The sequence below is a fragment of the Apaloderma vittatum genome, unplaced genomic scaffold, assembly GCF_000703405.1.
Source record: "Apaloderma vittatum isolate BGI_N311 unplaced genomic scaffold, ASM70340v1 scaffold6637, whole genome shotgun sequence".
In the NCBI taxonomy this organism is placed as follows: Eukaryota; Metazoa; Chordata; class Aves; order Trogoniformes; family Trogonidae; genus Apaloderma; species Apaloderma vittatum.
The window spans coordinates 1-23,826 of NW_009726599.1; the positions used below are offsets into that span (position 1 = coordinate 1).

Below are 23,826 nucleotides of genomic sequence, written 5' to 3' on the forward strand. Positions count from 1 at the left end.
GCTTTGTTGGCCGTTGTGATGTGGGCCCGGTAGCCGGGCAATCTGACAGCGTGCAGGGGAACCCGGGGAAGGGTCTGGCACTGACTGACGTCTTCAGCACCTCGTTCAGAACGCCCGAGTTCTCCTACGTATGTACTCGTGCGTCCTCCTGTCTTACACCTCAGTGTTTGTTCAGAAGCCTGCCCATGGGGCCTGGTGGGCTTCAGCAGCTGGGCTCAAAGAGAGGATTCACTTGTCACTAGTTCAACTTTCAAGCCTGTTCTATCCATGAACTGTTCTGCTAAAGCTGCTGGACGTCTCCGATGAAGGTAGTGGCTGGTGGTGACAGTTTTTAGGCATGACCAACACGTCTCACAACTAGAAATCCAAATTATGCCAGAGTTAAATAAGTTTTCTTTCTTGCAGTATGATGCAAGTCATGATTTTTTTTTATGTGTCCTGGTTTCATATGAGGTAGATTTAGTTTTTCTCCTGGTAGCTGATAATAGTGCTGTGGGTTAGATTTAGTACGAAAATAATGTTGATAACACGCTGATGTTTTTAGTTCATGCTCAATAGTGTTTAGACTAAGTCAAGAACTTTTCAGGCTGGAGGAACGCAAGAAGTGAGGAGGGGATGTAGCCAGGAGAGCTGCCCCAAACTGGCCGAAGGGATATTCCATGTCGTATGAGGTCATGCCCAGTATATAAACTGGGGGGAGCTGGCTGAGAGGGGTGATTGCTGCTCAGGGACTGGCTGAGCGTCAGTCAGCAATGGCGAACAACTGCATTGTACATCACTTGTCTTTCTTGGAGTTTATTTCTGTTTTTTTGTCACCTTCATTTTCATTACAATTACTGTTACTACTTTTTAAAAAAAATCAGGTATTAAACTGCTCTTACTTCAACCCATAAGTTTTACTTGCTTTCGATTTCAGTTCTCCTCCTCATCACTGCAGGGGAGAAGGGCAGGAGGGAGTGAGTGGCTGCGTAGTTCTTAGTTGCTCTCTGTCATGTTAAACCATGACATTATGCCATTAGCAGCACCTTATTTTGCTCACTTTGGCTGATCCTCTTTTATTAATAGCCCTGAAGGAAAGGGAGAAGGTAAATGCTCAGTTTTCCTGTGTTGCTTCTGGCCCGAGAAAGTGAAACTACTCTGGATTTTTGGTTTCGCTGTGGTCATCTAAGAGACAGTTGTGAGGTTTTATGTGTGACTTTCTGTTCTGTGTTGTTTTGTTAAGTGTGTTTTTGTTATTTCTACAGTGCTTTTCAAGATGCCTATTTCATCAAGGATGTATTAATACTTTGTAGTTTATTCTTGTGTTGCGTGGCTTTGCTTTCTCTGTGCTATTGCTAGAGTTTCCAGCACAGATTTTCAATAGTACAGTTAAAAATCACTGTAAAGTAATTAGTGTAAGCACTAATTACTTTTAAAGAATGTCTTTCTAAACAACTGAAAGAGTTTCCTCCCTCCCTCTTTCATGCAGGTTGTGCCCATAGTTTTGAAAGACCAGGAAGGTCTGTTAGATGCATCTCTGCGCTGCATAGCTTTTTTCTTTAAGTGCAATAGTGTATTTCTGGGGTTTGCCTTTTCTTATCTGAGTTTTTAGTGGTTCCCCTGGTGTCTTAGTTAAGGTGAGATGTCACAAAAAAATGATAGGATAATTTTTAGTGGGGGTAAATAGATTTTGCTGAATTTATGTATTTTGTTGAAAAGCTTAACCGGAGCTGTGCCGTTGTTGACAAAGATACATTAAACAACTGTGATGTTTGTGTCAAGTGAAAAAAAAAAAGTAATTATTTTTGCATCATCAGCTATTTATTCTTTTAGGACTGATTATTTGATCTCTTATTAAAACAATAGTGGAAATTCTCCTGTGAATAGTTTGTGAACAGTTATGATCCTGTTCACATAGACAATCACGTGTTCTTTTTTGTACTTCCTTATATTTGAAAAGCAGATTGGGAAGCCTAATGCTTTCTTTTGAGTCTTCTTGTACTGTAACATGTGCTTTCTTACTTTTTTCCATGCTTTGCTTTTGTTTGAAGTTTCTGTCACATTTCCTTGTTGGAGATAGAATGGAACACTTAAGATATTGTTATTTTGTTTTTGTTGGACAGTTCTTATGTCTTACGCTTCCTGAAAGCAGAAGTAGAAATGGAGTGGATAAACACTTAAAAAAGAATAGTCTAAGTCAAATCACTCTCCATCCAAGTTAAAACTTTACCCCAAGGAAAAAGAAATAAAGGCCACGTTTTTTTTAGCAGCAGTGCCTCTATTATCTCAGTTACTTTATACAAGACTTTGTGTAATTATGGAACAAACATGAACTTTGTTTCGAAGCTTGTGCATTTAGAATAAAAGACAGCAAAAAATACAACGAGGTAGGGGATGTTAGAGAGAGCTAAGCAGTCGTTTGAAATGAGTGGCAGCAGAAAGAAGGAGGAAGAAGATAGCAGAAAGCTTTGGTTTTGGTGTCTCTTCAAGTTTCAAGTGCAGAGAGGAACCTGAGAGGTAACTGAGGATGAGATTTGCACAGCCAACAGTGGTTGGTATTGCCCACTGGGCTTTGACCTGTAATGAAGAAGTACAGTTGCATAGCTGGGAAAACAGAAGGGGTTTGGAAAGACACGCAGTGCAGAAAGCTGTGGGCATGGGATCATTTTGCAGTTGTGAGAGCCATCACGAGGCTTGGGAGTGTCCTGAGGAATGCAAGGTGGAAAGAGCCTCGCAGCAAGAGACGGTGAGGTCAAGGTGTCAGAGTGGGAGGTGATCTAGGGTGGAAAGACAACTCAGTCAGTAACAGCAAATAAACCTGCCATTTAGCGTCTCGATTCTTCTGTCAGGCTGAAATTTGGGCACCCTGTTGCTTCAGTGTAGGGGCAGAATGGGACTTTTTTGGCCTATGTCACAGGTTGGAGGCAAGTAATCTTTGACAAGCAGTTTTTCTGCTCTTTTTGGGAAGCCGAAAAGATAGTTTTATGCACTCATATATCCCGTTTACTGATGGCTTTTAACTGAGTTACAGTATTATTAAACGTCACTGCTTGCCAGTAGCCTGATGAAAGAAGTATCAATGTATCGTAAACAGGGCTTTTTTTCTTTGTAGGTGCTTCAGATGCAGAAGCCATGTTAGAGAATGCAAAAGTGAAAGTAACAAGCTTAAGGAAAACTTCAAAATTAAATCCGGGTTTAGTTTGAACAAGTGAGCAGTGGGTGGTTGTGGCCTGAAGTCCAGAAATTATATTGAATTGGTCAAAGCAGTCATGTATGAATGTATTAGCTTAGAATGTGAAATAATTTTTGCCAGTTACACAGACAGTAACTTTGCTTTATTTTGGAAGACACAAATAGCTTATAAAATGTGGAAAAAAGTCTTCAAGAAATATGCATTAGTCTTGCTTTCTCACACCAGTGTCTTACTGGAACTTGAAGAGACACTTCCAAACCAGGGACAAGTATAGTCTTCATGTTGTTAGTAGACTTCCTTGCTATATGGGAGAAGATTAAGATAGCAAGTTCCTAGTTCTTGATGTATTTTAGTGTTCAAATTGCACATTACTTGGACAAGCTCATCCATTTTTAGAAGTGACAGTCTCTCATGGAGAAATGCCTTGGTGTTCTCACATCCCATGTATTCTTACCAGAGAAAATAGCTTCGATTTAAAGCTATTCATTATGTATATGTAAAAATAAGATGGTTGTGGACCGCTATTTCTGTTGGAAGCCAGAAGATGCCCTTAATACTTGCTGGGAGGGAGGCCACAGATGTGTGTTAAGGGAGGTGCTGGGGCAAGTTTCCGCTCAGAATTCTGGCAACAGTGCAGGTAGGAATATGCATCGAAGCCTGGCACCAGATGTGTGAAAAAAGCAATGAACAGTGGTGCACAAAGAGGTGTGGGCAACAAGCAGAAAGTTAGAGGATTAGTTGAACTTCATGACTTGCAGGTGTAGGTTAGGCTTGATAGCAACTAATCATGTGGTGAAGAGGGTTTGGTCACTGGTGGTGTCACTAAGGTCAGCTGCTCACCACTGTTAACATCTTCAGAAAATAAATAAATGACGGTACCCGTTACTAGCTCACAGTGTTGCCAGTGGAGATGAGGAGGTTGTTAACACGTCTCATAACTCACTGGTGAGGTGTGTCACCTAGAATATTGGATATGGGTGAGGTCGGTCCTGCTTAAGAAAGCTTGGTTGAAGCTGGAAGGGTGGTTAAGACTTACTAGGGTGACAAAGCAAACAGTCTGAGCGAGGAAACTGACAGTTGGCTTAGTTACCAAGCAGAGTGAAGGCCAGAAGGCGATGAGGATGATGATTCTTTCTCTATCAGAAATAAAAGCTGCTGGCATGAAAGCAAAATCAGTAGAAATAAATTACAGCATTTTAATTTTATCAATATTTACTGTATGGGCATTTAATTATTGTTCCTAAGATAAAGTTCTGTTTTCTCTTCAGAAACCAGACCATTACAGAGTTCTTCAAACCAGTGGTAAAGCAAGGTAAATATGTGGTTTTTAAATGGTAGATATTTATACGAGTTTTAATTTTTGTAAATGTGCAGAAGTACAGCGCAATCCTATTCCAAATTGGAGCAGCAATATGATCAGTGTATCATACCAAATATGTTGAAACGCGCACATTTAGATTTTTTCTAATAATGTAACTGAAAACGTTAATTTCCTATTAAAATTAATTTCTTTAGTGATGTAATTATTTCAAGTTACTGTCTCGTGCTTAAGCTAGGTTGTTTGTAACAACTGAAGATGTGACCTAGATCATGCAATTCTTTGATATGAAATAAATTGCCTGGCGCTAGCAAAACTAGAAATGAACTAAATTCAGTTTGGATCATGTGTGAGCGCGCTAAAATGTCAAGTAATACAGTCCAATAAGATTACTTTTTTTTCCCCAATATTGTGGTTATGAATAATTTTTCTTTTCTCTTGTAGAACTTGGTCATAAAGACAGAACTGTGTTGTGCTCACCGGACAGAAGAATTGTAAAAGATGCAGGCATCGGCCTGTCAGTTTTATGCGCTGAACACTTTGAAAAGAAAATAGCTTCTCCAAAGAAGGTCAGAAGAAAAAATATACCAGACCGAACACCAAACACAAGTCCTGTGGTAGATGCCTTTCGGAGAGGAATTAAGAAGAAAAAGGACAGTGTAAATGTTTTAGAGAATAGCAGAGCATGCAAGGCACTGGATTCGTTGAACCCAAAAGTTGTGATTCAAAAACTGCTCGTTACTGCAGGATCTCGCAGTTGTTTCTTGGCCAAAAAGAATAAAACTGTCAAGTCAGAGCAGGGAAGAAGTGAGAAGTGTCTGAGTGTAACAAGAGCACCATTGTCTTTTGGAAATAGTTGGGAACAGAAAACTGACTCTATGGATCTAGAAGACACTAGTTCAGACTCTGACAAATGGGATTCATCGTCGGAAGCTGATGCTGGAAAAGCTTGTGCTAGAAATAATGGCACTGCGAACGTGTCTCTGTGCGAAAACCCAGGTCTTCCTATGAAATTGCCCTGCGCTCCAGCTGATACTGAGTTTAGGTTGTCGCTGGAAGCTCTCCGCAGAGAGAGGAAGCGAAAGAAACATAGAATGAGACCATCTATGCCGCATCCTGTAAAGCCATTCTCAGGAACAAGTGTATCACATCAGGTGTGTTTCAATGTGTCATGAAAGGTGGAAATCTGTGACCTGTTGTGCATGTGGGTTTTTCGGTTTGTGTTTTTTTTGTGGGTGTTTTTTTCTATTTTATTTTTTTTTCTTTTTCAGTGTAGGATGAGATTCTTGGTGCTGTCTTTTTCAGATGTGACAAAAGTCTATGCTCTTCTGCTATTCCTTTGTAAATTTTAGGTCGTGCTTGTGTAAGCCATTGTTAGCTAACGATAAATCCTGGTTTAAAAGCAGGGGAGATATTCCAGGTTAGGTACAAGCTTGGAAATACAATGGCAATTGTAAATGTGGTGTGGGGAACAGTCTGGCAAATTTCTGCTAGTTAGGATTTGCAGGTTCAGATTTATGCACTTAAGCCATTTTACTTACTTAAAGTAGAGTACTCCTGTTGAGTATGTGCTATTTCATTACCGGTTGAATTATATTCACTTTTTACCAGCTGTGAAAACCTTTAAAAGGTTGCTGGTTACTTGCATTATGTATGCCTCCACAATCTGCTATGAGAGGAACAAAAAAGGTTGTTTAGCTTGTGCTACCTTGTCTCCTTAGCATCCCTCCCACTGAATTTGCCTGTCTGTGCTTTCTGTCATTTTGTTAAGTTCCTAATGACCTGTTTGAGGAAAGCCAGCCGGGCTATGTGGCCATATAGCCTGGGGACTAAAAAGTTGCTAATGGCCCTAAAAGTGGAGAGATTTAAAACTGGAGGCCAGTCTGGAGGAAAGATATAAAGTTTGGGTTGTGGAGAGTCATTTTTTTGAGATCTTTGCAGCTGCGTTTTAAATTTGCCTTGAAATTCAGTATATTACCATATTTCTGGGGCTGTGTGGAAATAAGTTTGTGCTGGATTCAGCACTTGGCTCAAGACATCTACATCCTGGTTTTAAAAAGTACGTGATTAACTTTTTTATTTTCTATGTCTTTATTTTTAGGGAAATGGATGTCCTTTAAGAAAAATACCACGTTCTTTTTCAAGAGAGACTGCCTCAGGTAGAAGTACTGCTGGTAATACAGAATTAATTAAACAATCATGTTCATCGCTTAGTGTCTCTTTTATAATTTTTTTTTTCCAGAAGTTATCTTTTTGTTTTGTCTTTCAAAAAAACCTGCTCTGTAGTCAAGGTTATTTCTAATATATGGCAAGATTGAAGATGTTTAAAAGTTACACACAAGTTGTTTGTAATCTAATTAGAAGTCATGATATTTCTGTGTCTTAAGACCTTAATCTCTGATTATTGTTACGGTTTCTCTTGCATTTTGGAAAATCCACGTTCACTGCGGTGGTTAACAAATTTTGCCTTTCAATTTAATACAAAAAAGAACATTCTTGTTGAACTGAACACTAAAGTTGAGCTGATATTCTTGTTGCTTTTTGTCCTTTTTAACCACATAATTTTGTTCTGTAGTAGTAGAGCTGAATGTGAAAAGCTTATGTGAATAAAAGCTTGAGCTAGGTCAGCAGGGTGATTTAAAAACAAACAAAAAAATTGTGAGGGGGAAACTCAACCCAGGGAGAGTATGGGTCCTGGTGAGACGCATCACAGAGTCCTGAGGGAATTGACTCATGTAGTTGCCAAGCCGCTCCCCATGATATTTGGAAAGTCATGACAGTCTGGTGAAGTCCCTGAGGACTGGAAGAAGGGAAACATTACACACGTCTTTAAAAAGGGTAGAGAGGAAGACCCTGGGAACTGCTGACCAATCAGCCTCACCTCAGTGCCTGGGGAGATCATGGAACAGATCCTCCTAGAGACTCTGCTAAGGCACATGGAGGACAGGGAGGTGATTCAAGACAGCCAGAACAGCTTCACCAAGGGCAAGTCCTGTCTGACCAACTTAGTGGCCTTCTATGATGGAGTGACTACATCAGTGGACAAGGGAAGAGCAATAGATGTCATCTACCTGCAATTCTGCAAGGCCTTTGACATAGTCCCTCACAACATCCTTCTCTCTAAGTTGGAGAAACACGGATTTGATGGTTGGGCTCTTTGGTGGATGAAGAATTGGTTGGATGGTCGCACCCAGAGTGTTGGGGTCAATGGCTCAATGTCCAGATGGGTGACAAGTGATCTCCCTCAGGGGTCCGTGCTGGGCCCAGTGCTCTTCAAAATCTTCACCAATGACATAGACAGTGGGATTGAGAGCACCCTCAGCAAGTTTGCAGATGACACCGAGCTGAGTGGTGTGGTTGACATACCAGAGGGCTGGTATGTTCTCCAGAGTGACCTGGACAAGCTGGAGAAGTGGGCCCATGTGAACTTCAGGAGACTCAACAAGGCCAAATGTAAGGTCCTGGACCTGGATCAGGGCAGTCCTTGTCATCAGTACAGGCCGGGGGATGATGTGCTCGAGAGCAGCCCTGTGGAAAAGGACTAATAACTCGTGGACAAAAAGCTGCGCAAGAGCCAAGAGTGTGCGCTGGCAGCCCAGAAGGCCAGTCGCATCCTGAGCTGCATCAAAAGAAGCATGGCCAGCAAATGGAGAGAGGTGGGTGGGCCCCTCTGCTCTGCTCTGGTGAGACCTCAGCTGGAGTGCTGCGTCCAGCTCTGGAGCCCTCAACATGAGAAGGACATGGACCTGTTGGAGCGGGTCCAGAGGAGGCCTCAAATATGGTCAAAGGGCTGGAGCACCTCCCCTACAAGGACAGGCTGAGAGAGCTGGGGTTGTTCAGCCTGGAGGAGAGAAGGCTCCAGGGAGACCTTTTAGCAGCCTTCTGGTGCCTGAAGGGGCCTGCAGGAAAGCTGCGGAGGAACTGTTCACAAGGGTGTGTAGTGACAGGACAAGGGGCAGCGGTTTTAAGCTAGAGCAGGGTAGATTTCAATTAGATGTTAGAAAAAAGTTCTTAAAATGAGGGTGGTGAAACACTGGCACAGATTGCCCGGAGAGGTGGTGGAGGCTCCATCCCTGGAGACATTCCAGGTCAGGATGGACGGGGCTCTGAGCAGCCTGATCTAGTTGAAGATGTCCCCGCTCACTGCAGGAGGATTGAGCTAGATGACTTTTAAAGGTCCCTTCCAGCCCAGCACATTCTGTGATTCTGTTTCTGTGTTGTGAGTCCATGGCTGTGTAAACCTGCTGGACTCTGCTGCTGTGTTTCACGTACCAGCTGTGCTAGGACTGGGGCTTGGTCAGTGGTGAAGGAGCTCATCTGGCTGAAAATTGAGTTGGGAAGTTCTTGGCCACATCAGCTGTGTCAAAGTAGCTTGTCCTGAAGTGTCCGGGTGCTGGTGCCACAGCTTAAGGCAGGAACCAAAAAAGCCTGGTGAGGAAGATGAGATCTGGTGCCGTTGAATCATAGCCTAAGAACAAATTTCTTCATATTCTGAATGCTGTTTTATGACCACTGTTAAAATTATTGCAGTATTTCAGTGATATTTTTCATACTCTTCATTATCTTTAACCGTAATATGTAACAACAAAAACTTTCTTCCAGTCCCATGTGTCAGCTGGGCTATCGTCTGTTTCCAATGACTGATTGATACTGGTGTATTGGAAAAGTGTTTTAAGGTGTCTAGGAGCTGCTTTAAAGTAAAAGGATTTAATTTCATTTCAGAGTTAGTTACAATAATAACATAACAGTACAGTATCAGGATCAGCCAAGTCTGAATGGTAGTCCACTATGTTCAAGCAGAATGAAAGTATTGTAGTTCCTGATAAAAATTTCAGTCATAGTTGACTTAAAAACGGAAGTCAATTTTTTAAAGGGTAAGCTGTTACAGGAGTGAATTTTTTTTAATTATAATTTATTATTTAAACGTGACAACAGTCATTTACTTTTTTTTTTCTTAAACACTTTATAGATGACCCATCTCAAGCAAAGCCAAAGCAGGTTTCGAAACATGAGATGTCTTCTCCAAACGCACTGAGAACATCATCTGAGATGGCCGCTGGTATGTGGAGGAGCCCGTCTGTTCCTTCGCGCTGCCTTACATCTAAGAGGTCTTCTGGGCAATCTAACCAAATAGACGATCCTGGGAAAAGAAAGTGCACTGCCCTAAGTGTGGATGCTGATGGCTCAAATCAATCTGAAGGATCGAGTTTGAATGACCCTGCTTTTAGTAGGTCATCTGCAAAACATGAAAATAGAAAGTCTGGCACTGTAAAAACTGTCTGTTTAAAGTCTGTTCGTGGTGATGTCCTGCAGCTGATGGACGCTGCTGCTCTACCTAAACGTGATTCTGCTCTTCCAGGGGAATACCTCAACTTAAGCGATGAAAATAAGAAAAATAATTGCTCATCTGTAGGTCTGTCATCTTCACATTCTGCGCACGGTCCTGGTAATAATAACCATACTTCTGTTGTGGATACCAAAGAGAATCAATTGCAGGTGGCTAACTCACACTTTTTCTTGGAAAAGTCCCTTCTTTTTTCTCAGGAAGAAAGTACTGTGTTGCCTTCTCTCCAGAACTTAACACAAACAAAAGATGTGAAATCTCCTCTCCAGAATGCTGGCTTGTCTCAGGTATTGGATGCTAAGAAACAGCAAGATAGGAAAAGACCAGAAGGATGTGCACACAATACAGCATCCAGTATTCAAGCCAGCAACAGTTTTTCAAAACCAAAAGGCAAGACTTCAGAAAATGCTTCTGATTCTTGTCCAGTGGAAGGATCTGGGAAACTTTCACTCTCTGAAAAGGCTGATGAAAGTGTTCGCTGTTCATTGTCTTTTAAAGAAGGGTGCACGGGGAGTGGCTATACATCTTCACAACTGTCAGGAGAGATAAAAGTTGAAAGCACCTGTACGGACAAGTCCAAGTTGAACGGAAAATCAAAAAGCAGCTTTGATAGTGAAGATGAGAGCTTGGATTGCAGTTTAGGTAGTGATGATGACAACGATGAAGAAGTAGAATTCATGCCACTGCAAGAAAGTCTTTCTTCAAGTCCCAAACCACAGGCAGGAACCGTGGAAGAATCTTGTCTTGACAGTTTTTGTGAGGACACAGTGACTCCGTTACTGAAGCATCATGTAAGTGGCTAAAAACAACAATAACAAAAAGTTGCATCAGCTTTATTACATTGTGGGGTTTTATATTTCTTTATTCCTTTATTGATAATGCGTGAAAACTCTCAGAGTTATTTGCCTGCAAAACTGGTTACTTGGCTTAAGGGTACTGTGCCCTACAGTGTAATGTAGTCAGAGAAAGGGGGTGCTTGTAACTGTCCTTGTCCTTAGAATGGCTGAAAGTGGCCTGTGCAGCTGGGTCATGTTAGCTGCATGCCTTGTGGTCGTTTTTAGAAGTTCTTTTTCATCTTTTTCCCCCCAAAGAAAAAGGCAGGTTACATTTAAAAGATATGTGATGTCTAATGTTTTCATTTTCCTTATCAGGTAAGATTGTTATGAGTTGACATTAACTAGAGGAAGTTGCTCTAGATGTTGAGATCTCTGTGCTGGACTCCAGTCTTATGTCCTTGTCACAGTCTGTGATTGTCAGAATCTTGATCTGTAAATGTGACATTTTCTTTGAGGTTGAATTTCATGAAAATTGGAAGTATTCTAGAAAGTGCTTCAAAAAGCTGAATGACTTCTGCTCACAAGGGATAGATGAAGTGTCTGAATCCCAGTTTACAGGATGTTAGGGTGATGAATGGGTCTGTGTTTTTAGAAAGTTAGCCTATTTGTTCAATAACAGCTTGTCAAATACTGATTTTGAAATTTTATTGTAAAATAATGGTTTTATGAGGAAGGTCCCACAGTAAGACTTAGTGTGATGTTCCTGACAAAGTTGGTACAGGTTGGAGATGGCTGCATTCGTTTAAAAAATTTTGTACCGAGTCAGGCTATTAATTAGTTAATTAAAAATTAGTTTAAAAAAATTAGTTAATTTTTTTTTTTTTGGAAACAGCTGTATGGTGCTGTGTATTTCTGACAAAAATGGTGTTGGTAAGAGACCGGTCTTCTAGTTATTGCAGAGCAGTGCTTGCATAGCATCAAGGCTTTCTCTTCTTCCCACTCTAACCCCCGCAGCAAGTAGGCCAGAGAGGGCAAAAAGTCCTGAGGGGACAGAGCCTGGGCAACTGACCCCAGCTGACCAAAGGGATGTATTTTCCTTACCCGATACTGCCATGCTCCACAGAGGGGAGTTGGTTGGGCACGTAGCTGTTGCTCAGAGTCTAGCTGGACATCCTTCTGCTTGTGGGAGGTGCTGAGTGTTTGCCTTCACATCGCTTGAGTTTTTTCCCCCCTCATGCCCTCTTTCGTTATTTACTAAACTGACTTTATCTCGACCCATGAATTCTCTTCCTTTAGCTCTTACTTGCTCCCCCGCACCACTGGGCAGGGAAATGAGCACGCTGTGTGGTGCTGAGCTGCTGGCTGGGTCAGCCTGCTGCTGCTTTCTAGAGGAATACCTGTATGAATACTCTCATCCTCCTCTCCTCCCATATTTAAATCTCTGAAACAGTTTATTTGTTGAATGAGTTACTGTCTCCATAGACAGATGTTGAACAGCCATAATTATTTTATCTGTCCTTAACGATTCATTATGTAAGCATGTTATAGATCTGACTTCTGTGGTTACATATGTATTCCACAACCTTAACTGACATTTCTATGTAATTAATGGTTAAGACTGATAAACAGGTGTAGCCTAGATCAAATGTTGGTTGAACGTGTATGTGACCGCATTTGACTTATCCTGTTTCTGCATAATTAATGGCCAAGTAAGATAAAACAGCTACGAACTGTCCCAAAATCTCCATGACCATGGTTTTTGCATATGCTAGCATTCTTCTCTTGTTTTATAAGAAGGGGCATGCGTGCACATTGGAATAAAGTATTGATTCCTCAGTTGTTCGACCCTCATTTTAGACATATTAACCAAATACAAAATTAGAAGTCTTCAGCTTTCCCACGAGATTTCCCACACAAAGACATACTGCTTGATACTTTTGAAAGATATCTCTGAATACAAAAAATTAAATCTGTATTTAGTGGCTTTTCTATTAGCAGGTGGGCACTAACTTCTTAATCTAACTTGTTACCTCTGGGTAATAGAAAATCCCGGAGAAGAGGGCATGCTCTTACTGAATTTTGTTCTCCTAAAATGAAGGAGGCCATAGGAAGGAGTTTTGTCGCTAGTAAGAGGCTTGCAGTTTAAGAAGGTGGTGTCAGGTGCGTGCTGCTTGTCCAAAGAACTGAGTCATGGCCGTAAAAGATTTCAAATCTGTGTTGTCTGCTACTAGCTGAATAAAACACCGGCTACTGAAAACCAAACTGATTTAGGTAGGGGATAAGACTTTCCTTGTGTGTTCTGTTATTCTATTTATTAGCTTCTTAATTTGGGTTTGTATAAGGATTTGGATTGGAAGCTTTGTTTTGTCTGATGATTCTGGAAGTGATTTAGCAAACACTGGTGCTTTGCCCTCTAGGAAGTCTGGTAAAATAACAGCGGTAACTGAATAATTTTTGAAGCTTCTTGTCTCGTGCATGACAATGGAGATTCTCAGGGCCTCGGTGGAAGATAATAATGCAACTGTGAGGTGAAAGGCTTCTGATGCTAATTCTCTTTGTGAAAGTTAGCTGAAGGTCAGCTCTAGGGAGAGAAGCAGAGTCTTGCTTTGCTGTTCAGATCCATTGTGAAGGAGTTATTTCTCAATTTATCGCTGAAAGAGATTTGGCCGCTATATAAAGTTGTCAGGGGACTGAGAAACCTAAATAGTCAATCATCCTGTGTTTCAGGGTCACCTTTAAGTTTTTATCTTAAGGTAAAATATTATTAAAATGAGAAGAGGTTTCTATTTTTGTTGTTTATTGTCTAACACTAAATGAATTGATAGCTTGTGGTATTTTTTTTAATTTCTTACTGTTTCATTTACAGCTTTCTAAGCCTCCTGTTGTTAGCCAGGTGTCGTACGTGAACAGCTTAGAGCATCTCTTGAAGGAGAAAGAAGAATCTAAGAGGTTTGTTTCTTAAAGCTGCTTTGAAGAACTTGGGTTGGAATTGTAGAAGATTGTCTTCATCTTCTCAAAACTGATTTGGGAGTTTGGGTAGCAGCAAGCTAAACTTCCCCTGCCAATGCCACCAACCTACATCTGACAGTGCCTGCAGCCTCAGCTTGACTGTAAAAGCTGGATGATCTATCTGTCTACCCCTCAAGAGTCAGACTAGATTTAGTGATGCCCTTGTTATAGGTCACTGAGCCAGCCAGCAGCTGCTGGTCAGGCATGAAATAGAACTATTTATGTCACTGCCTGTACTAGTTTCCTCAAAGGGATTTCCAAAGTTGTGTGGACTTTTGGTATCTGAGTAGTTACACAGTTCGGTGAAAAGAACTGATGAGTGTTCTTGCAAGAGACCTTCTGGGTAGAAAGTGTAATGTGGTGTATGTACTAATGGCACGTGGTGGTGATGGGTGTTTCTGGGTGATTAGCCGGTTTGGTTAGAGAATCTGTCCCCAGGAACTGTGGGCTGACTGACTATGGGGTAGTAAATACTCTTATAGCTAATACCATTTTGTAGAATAATAGAATGCTTTGGATTGGAAGGGACCTTTAAAAGTAATCTAGTCCAGTTCCCATGATGTTTAAAAAAACGAGTTTAAAAAAAATCAACTGGAAGATGGAAAGTTTTGTGAAATTACAAAAAATTCTGTTGGTTTAGTGTATTTGTTGCTGACAAACTAGTGATTGGTTGTGCTGTTGGAACTTTATTAGATTTTGGGTAACAGCCACTTTGTGGCACCAATAGCAAGGTGCTTGTTTTTTACAGATGCCACATCTCACATGCTTTTGCCATGTGTAATTGGCTGCTGGCTCCTGGATTCACATTTGGAGCTTGAATGTTGCTGTCTTCTGTTGTAAATGCTAAATGCTGATGATACGTTCTGCTGCTACTGTTACTTCAGGGTAGATGAACTCGAAAAGCGATTACTGGAAGACATACAAAGAAAGGAAAATAATTGTTTGGATGGAGGAGATGAGGAGAATACCAGTGGACATGAAGGTCTCTCAGAAGAACACAGGTCCTTCCAACTCCCAAACCAATTAAATCTAGTTCTTCACTTTTCTGGCTTTTTTTTTTTTTCCCTAATCTTTCTCTTTCTATCAGTTGTTGTTAATATGTTTATTGTGAACCGTTTCTATTGTCTTTCGGGGCTGGGTGGATTTTCTTGGACTTTGCTGTTTTTTAAGTAAGGCTTATGTGTTCAACATCTGAAAATAACTGTCTCAAGGATCAAATAGCCTCTCAATGTTTACATGCATTGAAACAATTTTGAATTTTACAGGGAGATTTTAAAGAAATTTTCAGTAGTAGCTCATGACATACCTGACTATCACCCTGGAGAAGATATATTTGATTTATCAGCCTCTGGGAAAATCTTCAATCAACATAACCTTGACTTGAGGAATTTTTACTTCATCCCTCAAAGTCCTGTAGAAAAGCTCCTTCTTAGGTAAGAATGTCCTCTTCTCTCTATTGTGTTTACTTGTAGGATTTTCTGCAGTGTTTAAGATAAAATACTTTCTTTGCATTCAAATCAGTTCTGTCTTACCAAGTAGATAAGACTGACTCTCTCTCCCTGAATTCTCCTTTCCAGGTTAGCTTTACAGAACAGTGATTGGTTACTTGAAGCTTCCTTCTTTCTTCCTCTGGAATTCTTGAGGAACATTTAAAATGAGACATAATGAAAAAAAAATAAGTGTTCTGGCCTCCTCCATATTTCTCCTCTGTTGGGCTATCACTGACAGGCTGACCAGTTTGTGAAAGTTAAATGCTAAAGTGAAATGTTATAATGAACAAAAGCTTAACCATACCAAGACAGAAAGAAAACCTTTGTGGTGAACTGATTTGCAGCCTACTGATGTTGCATGATATCTACTGAAAGACTTGCACATGTTTTCGTCCTTAATGGGCCTGGCACTTAGGGCTCCACCTAATGAGGATTGCAGAAAGTCATGATTTCTGACATCTGTTAGCTTCAGTCGCTGAGCTAGCAGTGTGTCTGTGTGTCTATAAGCAACTGTTCTGTAACTCGTAGGGGTTTGTGCTCTTTATTTATGAGGCTGTCAGGCTGCAAATTGCTGGACAAATTCTTGACTAATACCACAAGTGCAAATCCTGAAAAATTCTGGTTACTTCCACTGGCATTTTTTTCCAGGATCACTGAAACTGAGAGAATTCATTTAATCTTAAAGGATTTTGTGTACGTGTGTCTGTGCTGATGTCGGTGTGAAGAGGAGGGTGGCTTCTTCTCATCTCTTGAGGAAGCAATGTTTGTGATGTGCTCCTTTGGCTTCGGGCCTCTCTATTAATATATTTTAAAGATCACATGGATATAAGCTTCAAAATAATTTTGTAAATCTGACTGGAGAAATGAGAATTGAATGAGTCATCCCTTGCAGAAGGCAGTTAAGATTTAATTGCCTATGCATTCTGCCCAGACGGCACAGCCAGCACGTGCTGGATGTTGAGCTGACCCGCAGATGTCTTCCCAGCCACTTGCTTGGTCAGGCAGATAGAGTGTGTGTGGAGGAGTGAAGACACAGATCTCTCAACAGAGCTACCTGTTTCTGTAGTTACTGAGAATAGAGGGGACTAAAGAAGGGTATATGGGAAACTGGGTATCATTAATTCAGCTGTTTATCACATACTTGACTTTTTAAGGAAGACTAAAGCTAATAATTCAGTAATAATTGCTTTAGCTTGCCTGCAGACTCTTTATTTAAAAGATTATTTAAAAAAATCTATTTTTTTTTCTCCTGTTTTCTTCTAAAAGTATTGGTAAAGGTCATTGGACAGTAAAAAAAATCTTATTTGCTGATCTCACTGAGTATAGCAGTCCATCTGTGTAGACAGGCTTAATGGTTCATAGTGCAATAGTGTAAAGCAATGTTTGCTTGAAGCTATTATTCTCTAATAATACAAATATTTCAAAGTACATAGTATGGCTTTCTGGAGGAAAAGGTAGTTGTTGTAAGTAACAATTAATCATAAATAGAATCATAGAATAGTTTCAGCTGGAAGAGACCTTGACATCGAGTCCAGCCTTTGTCCCAGCCCTATCAACCTACTAAACTATGTCCCCCAATGCAACATCTAGTCGTCTCTTAAACACTTCCAGGGACGGAGACTCAGCCACCTTCCTGGGCAGCCTGTTCCAATGGCTGACAACCCCTTCAGTAAAGAAATTCTTCCTAATATGTAACCTGTATAGTATGGCATTTCAGAGCGTGGTGCTGATAACGCCAAGGTCGCAGGTTCGATCCCCATTCAGTCCCCATGTGTTGCCTGATCTCGTTGAGAGGCGTCCCTGCCCATGACAGGGAGGTTGGATTAAATGATCTCTAAGGTCCCTTCCAGCCTAGGCCATTCTATGATTCTATGTATATATATGTGTATATGTATGTGTATATATGTGTATTTATAGTATATATATGTATATATAGTATAGTATTTCATATAGGTAAGACCAGAAGATCTTTTTTGATGTTCAGATCTTTGTTTGCTCTTGGTGATGATCTGAGTGGTGGGAAAGTTTTTATGCTTTTGTGAAAGTTTTTATTCAACCACTAACGGATTTCTTCCCTCTTACCCCACTCCCATCTCTTTTCTTACAGTTGTGGTGTAACACAGCAGCTTTCTTTAGTTATTAATGGTTTTCTAAGTTCTGCTTACAATTGTATCTTGTGTCCCATACCAATTCTGAAGTGGCTTTTCCAGGTAAGACTAATACTATTCAGTTTGTAATACTATGCAGTTGTACTCTGTACGGGTGTAGTATTCTTCCTGGAAGCCAGCTGTAGCAGGCATAATCAGAACAAGGAATCTGTTGCATTAGATAAACAACTCTTAAATAAAAAAATATTTATTTCTGGGTTCTGGTTTATTCTCTGGTCTGAAATACTTTAATTGTCACTATGGGTGAAACACTAGAAGTGGCTTTTTCTTCACCTTTTGTGACTGATTGCAAAGCTGCATGTCCCTGTCCATCTTGATACATGTTACTGCATTTCAGAAGGGCACAGTGCATGCTAGGGTAGAAGTCGTATGGGCCAAGCAGATGTTAATCTTATTTCCTTCTGCCTTTAAAAAAAACCCCAAACTCTACTTGCTACAGTATGCAAAAGTATAATTTCTACATGCATCACCTTCTAAATCATCTGAGATACTTGTATTATGATATAACTTTCAGTTGGAAAAGGTTGACATGCATTATGGCTCAGGAAAAAGTCTGAAGCCATGCTCAAAGGAAGCGTTGTGGCTGTCTGCTTTCTAATGTCTATGTCGGTACCTGTATCTCCAGGAATTTCTCTTGTTCTGTTACTCGCAAGAATACCTCTCTCCAATCTCCGTTCATTTTTTATTTACCACATTCTAACTGTGCCTGAAACAAAAAAAGAAAGCTGGACTGCCTGTGAAATTGCATCCTGGGTTCATTGACCAGTTTTCTGGTCTTGCTGAAAGGGAAACATTTGCTCTTCTGTGTCCTTCCCTCCTGCCAGTAAAAAATTTCCTTCCAGCCCTACTGTGAGCCCTGGCTTTCCTCTAAGGAGGAGGTGGTGTGAGCTAGTTCAGCTCACTTACAGAGCAGTAAACCGTCCAGCACTGGGGAAGAAAAAAAAGGAGAGGTCTTTTTGCTGGGCTAGTGGATTGCTCTAGGAAACCTGAGCTGTACTTCATTGTCACGTTTTTGTAGTCATGAGTTCTATGGGAAACTGAGAATTCATTGTTTTGGTTGAGTATTGTAAGTGTTCAACTTGCTTGTAGTTGACAGTTGCCCCTGCTCCTGATCGCAGATGCAAATGGGTTCCAGAGATATATGTGATAGTTCACTTAACACAATATGTTGTCATGAACCAACATATTCAACCTGGGGCTATAGTGTACAATATTCTGTTCTCCTTGCTGTATCTTTAGAGGCTTTAGGGTTTTGGTTTTGCTTTTTTCCTCTGGTTTTTTTTTTTTTTTAAATTAAACTGATGCCATCGTACAACCTGGTGTTTGACATGTAGCTTCCTTTCTCTCCACAGGTGATGTCTTTTCATCCTGACTACTGTGTTTCCACCCGGATTTTAGACAGATTGATGGAGATAACTCTAAGGAATGGTGAGTATTTGAAGGATGGGAAAACTGACCACCTGAATGAAGGCATTTTCCTTCTGTTGTGTATAGAAAGGAATTGGAAAGGAAGTGAAAGATGCTGGCTCTGTTTTGGAATTCTGGCATGAGTTTAGGCTCTTCTGTTACTTATGTAATGCACAAATGCCAGGAATTGGTTTTCACTGAACGTGTGCAAGCTGCACCACGGGATGTGGTCCTGGCATGTGTTTGCAGAACAGTGCATTAAGTACAGAGCCTTTTAAACTCACTTCTGTTATTTTCACGGATTGAAGGGGAGCCCAGTCTGATCAAAAGTTTACTCTCCATATTTTTACTCTGGAGGATGCAGACATTCATTTCATAGCTTAAGGACTACAAGATGTTTTTCGCACAGTTGTACCCAGTGCATAGCACTGTGTAGTTTACTTTCCAGATAAATGGTGAATGTGAAACGAATCGTACACCTGCACAAAAACACTTTCAAGGATCTGCTTCAGCTCACGCTGCTGCTCATGTCTTATGTGGTTTGCCTTCTTTCGTCGGTACTCTCAAGTACTTATCTAGTACAAGTTCTTTGCATGTTCTTCCTGTCTTCACTTTATTCAGATCCATCAAAAATTGCTAATTCCTTTAAGCCTGTCAGTTAACATCGTTAAAGCAATGTGGATCTCTTAAAGTACTTGCTCAGGTCTGTCCAAATTGTACCCTGTATTTTGAATCCTGTTTGAAATCAGACTGTGAGCTGATGTAAGAGGGAAGTAGCCTCCTTTATTTTGTGCTTTGGTGCTGTTAAGCTTGATTCTGAATGAGCATTCAAAGAATAAAGGCTGGGAAAACTCCCAGCACATCTCTGACCTTGGAGCAGGATCAAACAGACTACAGTTCCTCCTGGAAAATTGTCTGACCACTTCAAAATTGCAAAGTGTGGAGTCTTCAGACCATTGTGAGACATTCTGTTCCAGTGCTTAACAAAAGATACATCTTTTTGGTTTGGTTTTGGTTTTTTTGTACTGAATTGAACATTGACATTTTAACCTGCAGTGTCAAGTGTTATGTTCCATTATCATTTGTTTGTTTGTTTTCTTGGAAAATTATCTGTAAGACACAAACTTGACCCGGTTTGGAATTCTAGTGACTTCTGTCATTGTTTGGAAAACACGGTGTCTAATTTGATGTTACCTTGGTAGTGTCCTGTAGGTAATTCTCTGTACAGCTTGCAGGCTTTCAGATACAAGTCGTCTTACAAATTATCCTGTTTTGCAATGGGCAGTTTGTTTTATTTCTGTCAAATAAGTGAATTACATCTGTTTAGCACTTCTGTTCCAGAAACCTTGCCTGTTTTACAATCTTATTTAGCTCCACCTCCAGTCCAACTATGATACCACCCTCTTACCCACACCTATACAGAATGGTGATTTATATATTCTCTTAAACATTGCCTCCTTGCTTATTCTGCTGTTTGTGATGAAAGAGAGCTGTGAGGGAAAAGGAGTGGAATTATAAATTGACTGTTACGTAAGCAAGATGTTTCTCTAGCATAAAATGCTGCAGTAGATTACTGTTTTGCCCTCATCTGAAAATAAGCATGTTGTTCGGTGTACCAGCTCTACCGAGATGAGAGCCGGTAGAATTGATGCAGTCCACTGAGCTTATTTGTTTCCCTTAAAAAGAACTAATGCTAGGAACTAATTCTGAAACTAATCCTTTCCATGTCTTTTACTTGCAGCTTCCATTGATGATGAACAATCTAAACCATGGATTCCTTCTCTAGCTGACGTGTCAACTGTTTTAGTCAATATGGGTGTTGCGTTTCGATCTCTCTTTCCATTGCAGCATCTTCAGCCCAACTTTAATGAGTGTGATATTTTGTAAGTGTTTTTGATATTTGTTGCTCAGATCCTGTGCAAGCAAGCCTTGGGCTTAGAATGTAGGATCGGAAGGTTGCTTATTTCCCCTCCTTTTCATTGTGCCATACTCTTCTTTAAATTCTCATCTTGGGTCTTAATAAAAGTAAATAAGCTAGAGTTTCAAATGATGTTTGACAGGTAAGATTCCACAAACGAGAGCATTATCCTTTGTCCTGCAGCTGGCTAGTGAGGATCTGTAAGAGTTGTTGCCTAAATAGCTGGGCAGAATTGTAAGCAATTGGTTGCAAGTTGAGATAAATGTTTGTGCTTTGTAGCCAAGAATTGCTTTTATTTGAAGACATTTTTAAATAGGCAGGGGCTTTTTTCTTTTTTCCTTCGGTATGATGAAAATAAGCCTTTGTGGGCTTTTAAATTGTTGATTTATTGCTCAGATTAGTGTCTCTTTCATTAGAAGTCAGATGCGAGAAACAGTGAGTAAACAACAGCCAAGCGAAGACCTAACCTCTGCCGGTCCAGCCTTCTCCAGTCTACCAGAAAACAATTTAATTAATGTGATTAAGGTGAGAAAACTCTAGTTAGTGTGGAAGGGACCTTTGTGGGCCTTTCTTTAGGAAAGGGGGTGTATGGGGGGTTGTTGCTTTATTTTTTTATTATTTTTTTTAATCAAAACTCCTAGCGTCTCAATCTAGTCCTGGCCATGTTTTGTGAGTAGATGCTACCCTAGGGTCTCAGCTTCATGTTCAGCAGAGATTATTACAGGCTTGTTGCAGTCTTCAGAGTTTTCTGACGTCCACTGTCTTCACTCACAACTGCACAGTTCTGCTGCCTCTGTTTTCCAGCTGTGGCACTTTGTCAGGTGTCTTTGCTCCCTCATTTAGAGGAAACTATTTGTTTCCATGTTCCAGGGGAAATGGAAAGGGGAGTTGATGTTGGAGGGGGGTACGTTTTAGGCTGAGCATGTTAGTGTAGCTCTCAGAGGTGTGTGATCGGCTCCTGTAGCTGCACAAAGTGAATGAAGTGGGAGCCGGTGGAGCTGTGACTGACTCCTCCGTGGAAGTGAGATCCGTGAGCCGTGTCCTGTGAGACAACAGGCCAAGTGAGTGCTGATCACAGCCCACAGGCTAATTCTCTGTGATTCAAGGTTATATGGTGAAAATACTGACTGCGTAACTGATTTCAGAGTTCCTTGTGGAACTATTTGAATCCTAGAATCATAGAACGGCCTAGGCTGGAAGGGCCCTTAGAGATCATTTAATCCAACCTCCCTGTCATGGGCAGGGACGCCTCTCAACTAGATCAGGCAACACATGGATCCTCCTAACATAAGTTCTGTAGAGATTTTTAAATAGAAAAATCACTTAGTTCGAGAGGAAGCACTCAAGAGTGTCTCCAGTAGAGGCAGAGTACACCATCTCTTGATTAATTTGTATTCTCATTTATGCACACATCTCATGTTGTAAGTAACCCGTGTAATAAGAACTGGATGGTGAAAAATCTTGTGATTTATGATTTTGGCATCATGTATTTATAAAGTCTGTGAGTCTTTCATTCAGTTAGATGAGGGTTATCCGTGCAGCGGAGAAAGAGCTTTCCTACTCCTGTAGTGTCCAGGGAATATTGCCTTGACTGAAAGGTGAGTCTCCAGCAAGTGTAAAAAAATAGAGTGCAGGCCCAGGGAGATGGGGAGATGTTAGTACACGAGTGTTTCAAGAACGATATATTGTTTGTGGTACATTTTAATATGAGGGTGGAAACCTTAAGTTCACGTCATACTTTAAGCTCAGACCAATTTCAGATTTTAATGCTTTTTATTCCTTTTAAAGTTTCTAGATTTCTGTACAACAGTAATTCAGGGTGGATATACTGATCAAGAAATACTGCTGCTGCTTCTATTACTATTTAAAATAAGCTTGGAGAAACAGTTAAAACAAGTTCCTCTGATAGATTTTCAGTGCCTTTTCGTAAAGCTTCTGATGAGTATCAAAGACTGGGATACAAAGGTAAGTTCCTAAATAATTCTCTTGTACTAGATTTATGAAACTGCTGTCTAATTTTCAGGGAACTTCTGGTTTGAAGTTTTTATTTTTTTAATGGCATATCAGAAAAATCCTGCTTGAAAATGTAATATGAACAAATTGGGAGCTTTGGATTTGTGTGAAATCTAGGATGTGGGTGGGTGTACTGAAAGGTGTTTTGTCACATGAGATTATGCTTTCCTGTCCTCTTCTGCAAGGGGACTGTTGTGTTGAACTGAATCTTACGTTTACTGAAACATCTGTTTATTTAAAATGGCTCTCTGAAAGGACGAAGAAATGATTGTACTAGGCTGATAAACTGTGATTCAAAGCAATCTGATGTCAGCTACCTTAGTATTTGGCAGACTTTACAGGTGCAATGCAGGAAGATCTTTATGCACACCATCTCTTATTGGATGAATTTGATTTAACATTGCTGCTGTGCATGTTTGTAGGGAGTAAGATGTGTGTTCCTTTGCAAATAGAACAGATGTCCACCGCATCTGTTCTTCAGTATCATAATTTTTGTTGTTGTTCTTTTAAAGATGCCTGAGCTTTGCCTGGTGATGAGTGAACTCTCCAGTCATCACCATAATCTCCTGTGGCTTGTTCAGTTGGTGCCCAGCTGGATAAGTCGTGGACGGTAATGATGCTGTAACGTCAGAAATACATGAGATCCTTTAATAGCTGATTTATGTCTATAAGCTTGAAGTCTGATAAATGCAATAGGTGGTACATGGCACTTCAAAGAAAAACACAGAACACAGTATTTGAGTTTTCTCCGATGTCACAGATGTATATGCAGCTCTTACTGTGTATATATGTATAGCTGCTTGATCACCTCTGCTGTGAAAAGGGCTTATTTTACATTTCATGTGTAGTTTCCTGGGCTGCAGACTTCTTGGTACCCTATAGTAAATAAAGACTTAATTTTATATTCTGACATCCATAGCCTACTCTAATTCTTGTCTGAATGACCTGAAATTAAGTTTTCTTTGGGTGATTCATGCCTGCTTTTAAGTGTCAAATTTGTTATGAGTTCTGTATCTTTGAAATTAATAGAATGTGTCTGAGCAAGGAGAATGATAAGTCCTCAATTTCAGGCTTGGAGACAAGTATTTAGCAGTGTTTGCTTGTGCATAAGAAAAGCTGCAATGAGATAAGGGTACTTATATTTTACTAGCCTTTCTACTAGTTTAATAGGACCTGCGTTCAGAAAATCCAATTTAATAGTCGTAAGCAAA

General features: G+C 40.4%; 1 protein-coding gene across 1 annotated transcript in view; it reads left to right on the forward strand.

The window, feature by feature from the left end:
• Positions 1-4,440: 4,440 nt before the first annotated feature.
• The window catches only part of FAM178A (family with sequence similarity 178, member A), a gene marked incomplete at its 5' end in the record, with an annotated part of 24,811 nt that continues 5,425 nt past the window's right edge, over positions 4,441-23,826 (forward strand). The window contains 14 exons of the mRNA XM_009873339.1: positions 4,441-4,484; positions 4,935-5,644; positions 7,880-7,943; positions 9,460-9,549; positions 10,333-10,625; positions 13,477-13,559; positions 14,504-14,620; positions 14,885-15,052; positions 17,217-17,319; positions 18,630-18,705; positions 20,426-20,567; positions 21,019-21,127; positions 22,391-22,567; positions 23,128-23,225. Of these exons, the coding sequence (XP_009871641.1) occupies positions 4,441-4,484; positions 4,935-5,644; positions 7,880-7,943; positions 9,460-9,549; positions 10,333-10,625; positions 13,477-13,559; positions 14,504-14,620; positions 14,885-15,052; positions 17,217-17,319; positions 18,630-18,705; positions 20,426-20,567; positions 21,019-21,127; positions 22,391-22,567; positions 23,128-23,225 (2,274 nt within the window). The remainder of the gene's footprint in view (positions 4,485-4,934; positions 5,645-7,879; positions 7,944-9,459; positions 9,550-10,332; positions 10,626-13,476; positions 13,560-14,503; positions 14,621-14,884; positions 15,053-17,216; positions 17,320-18,629; positions 18,706-20,425; positions 20,568-21,018; positions 21,128-22,390; positions 22,568-23,127; positions 23,226-23,826) is intronic.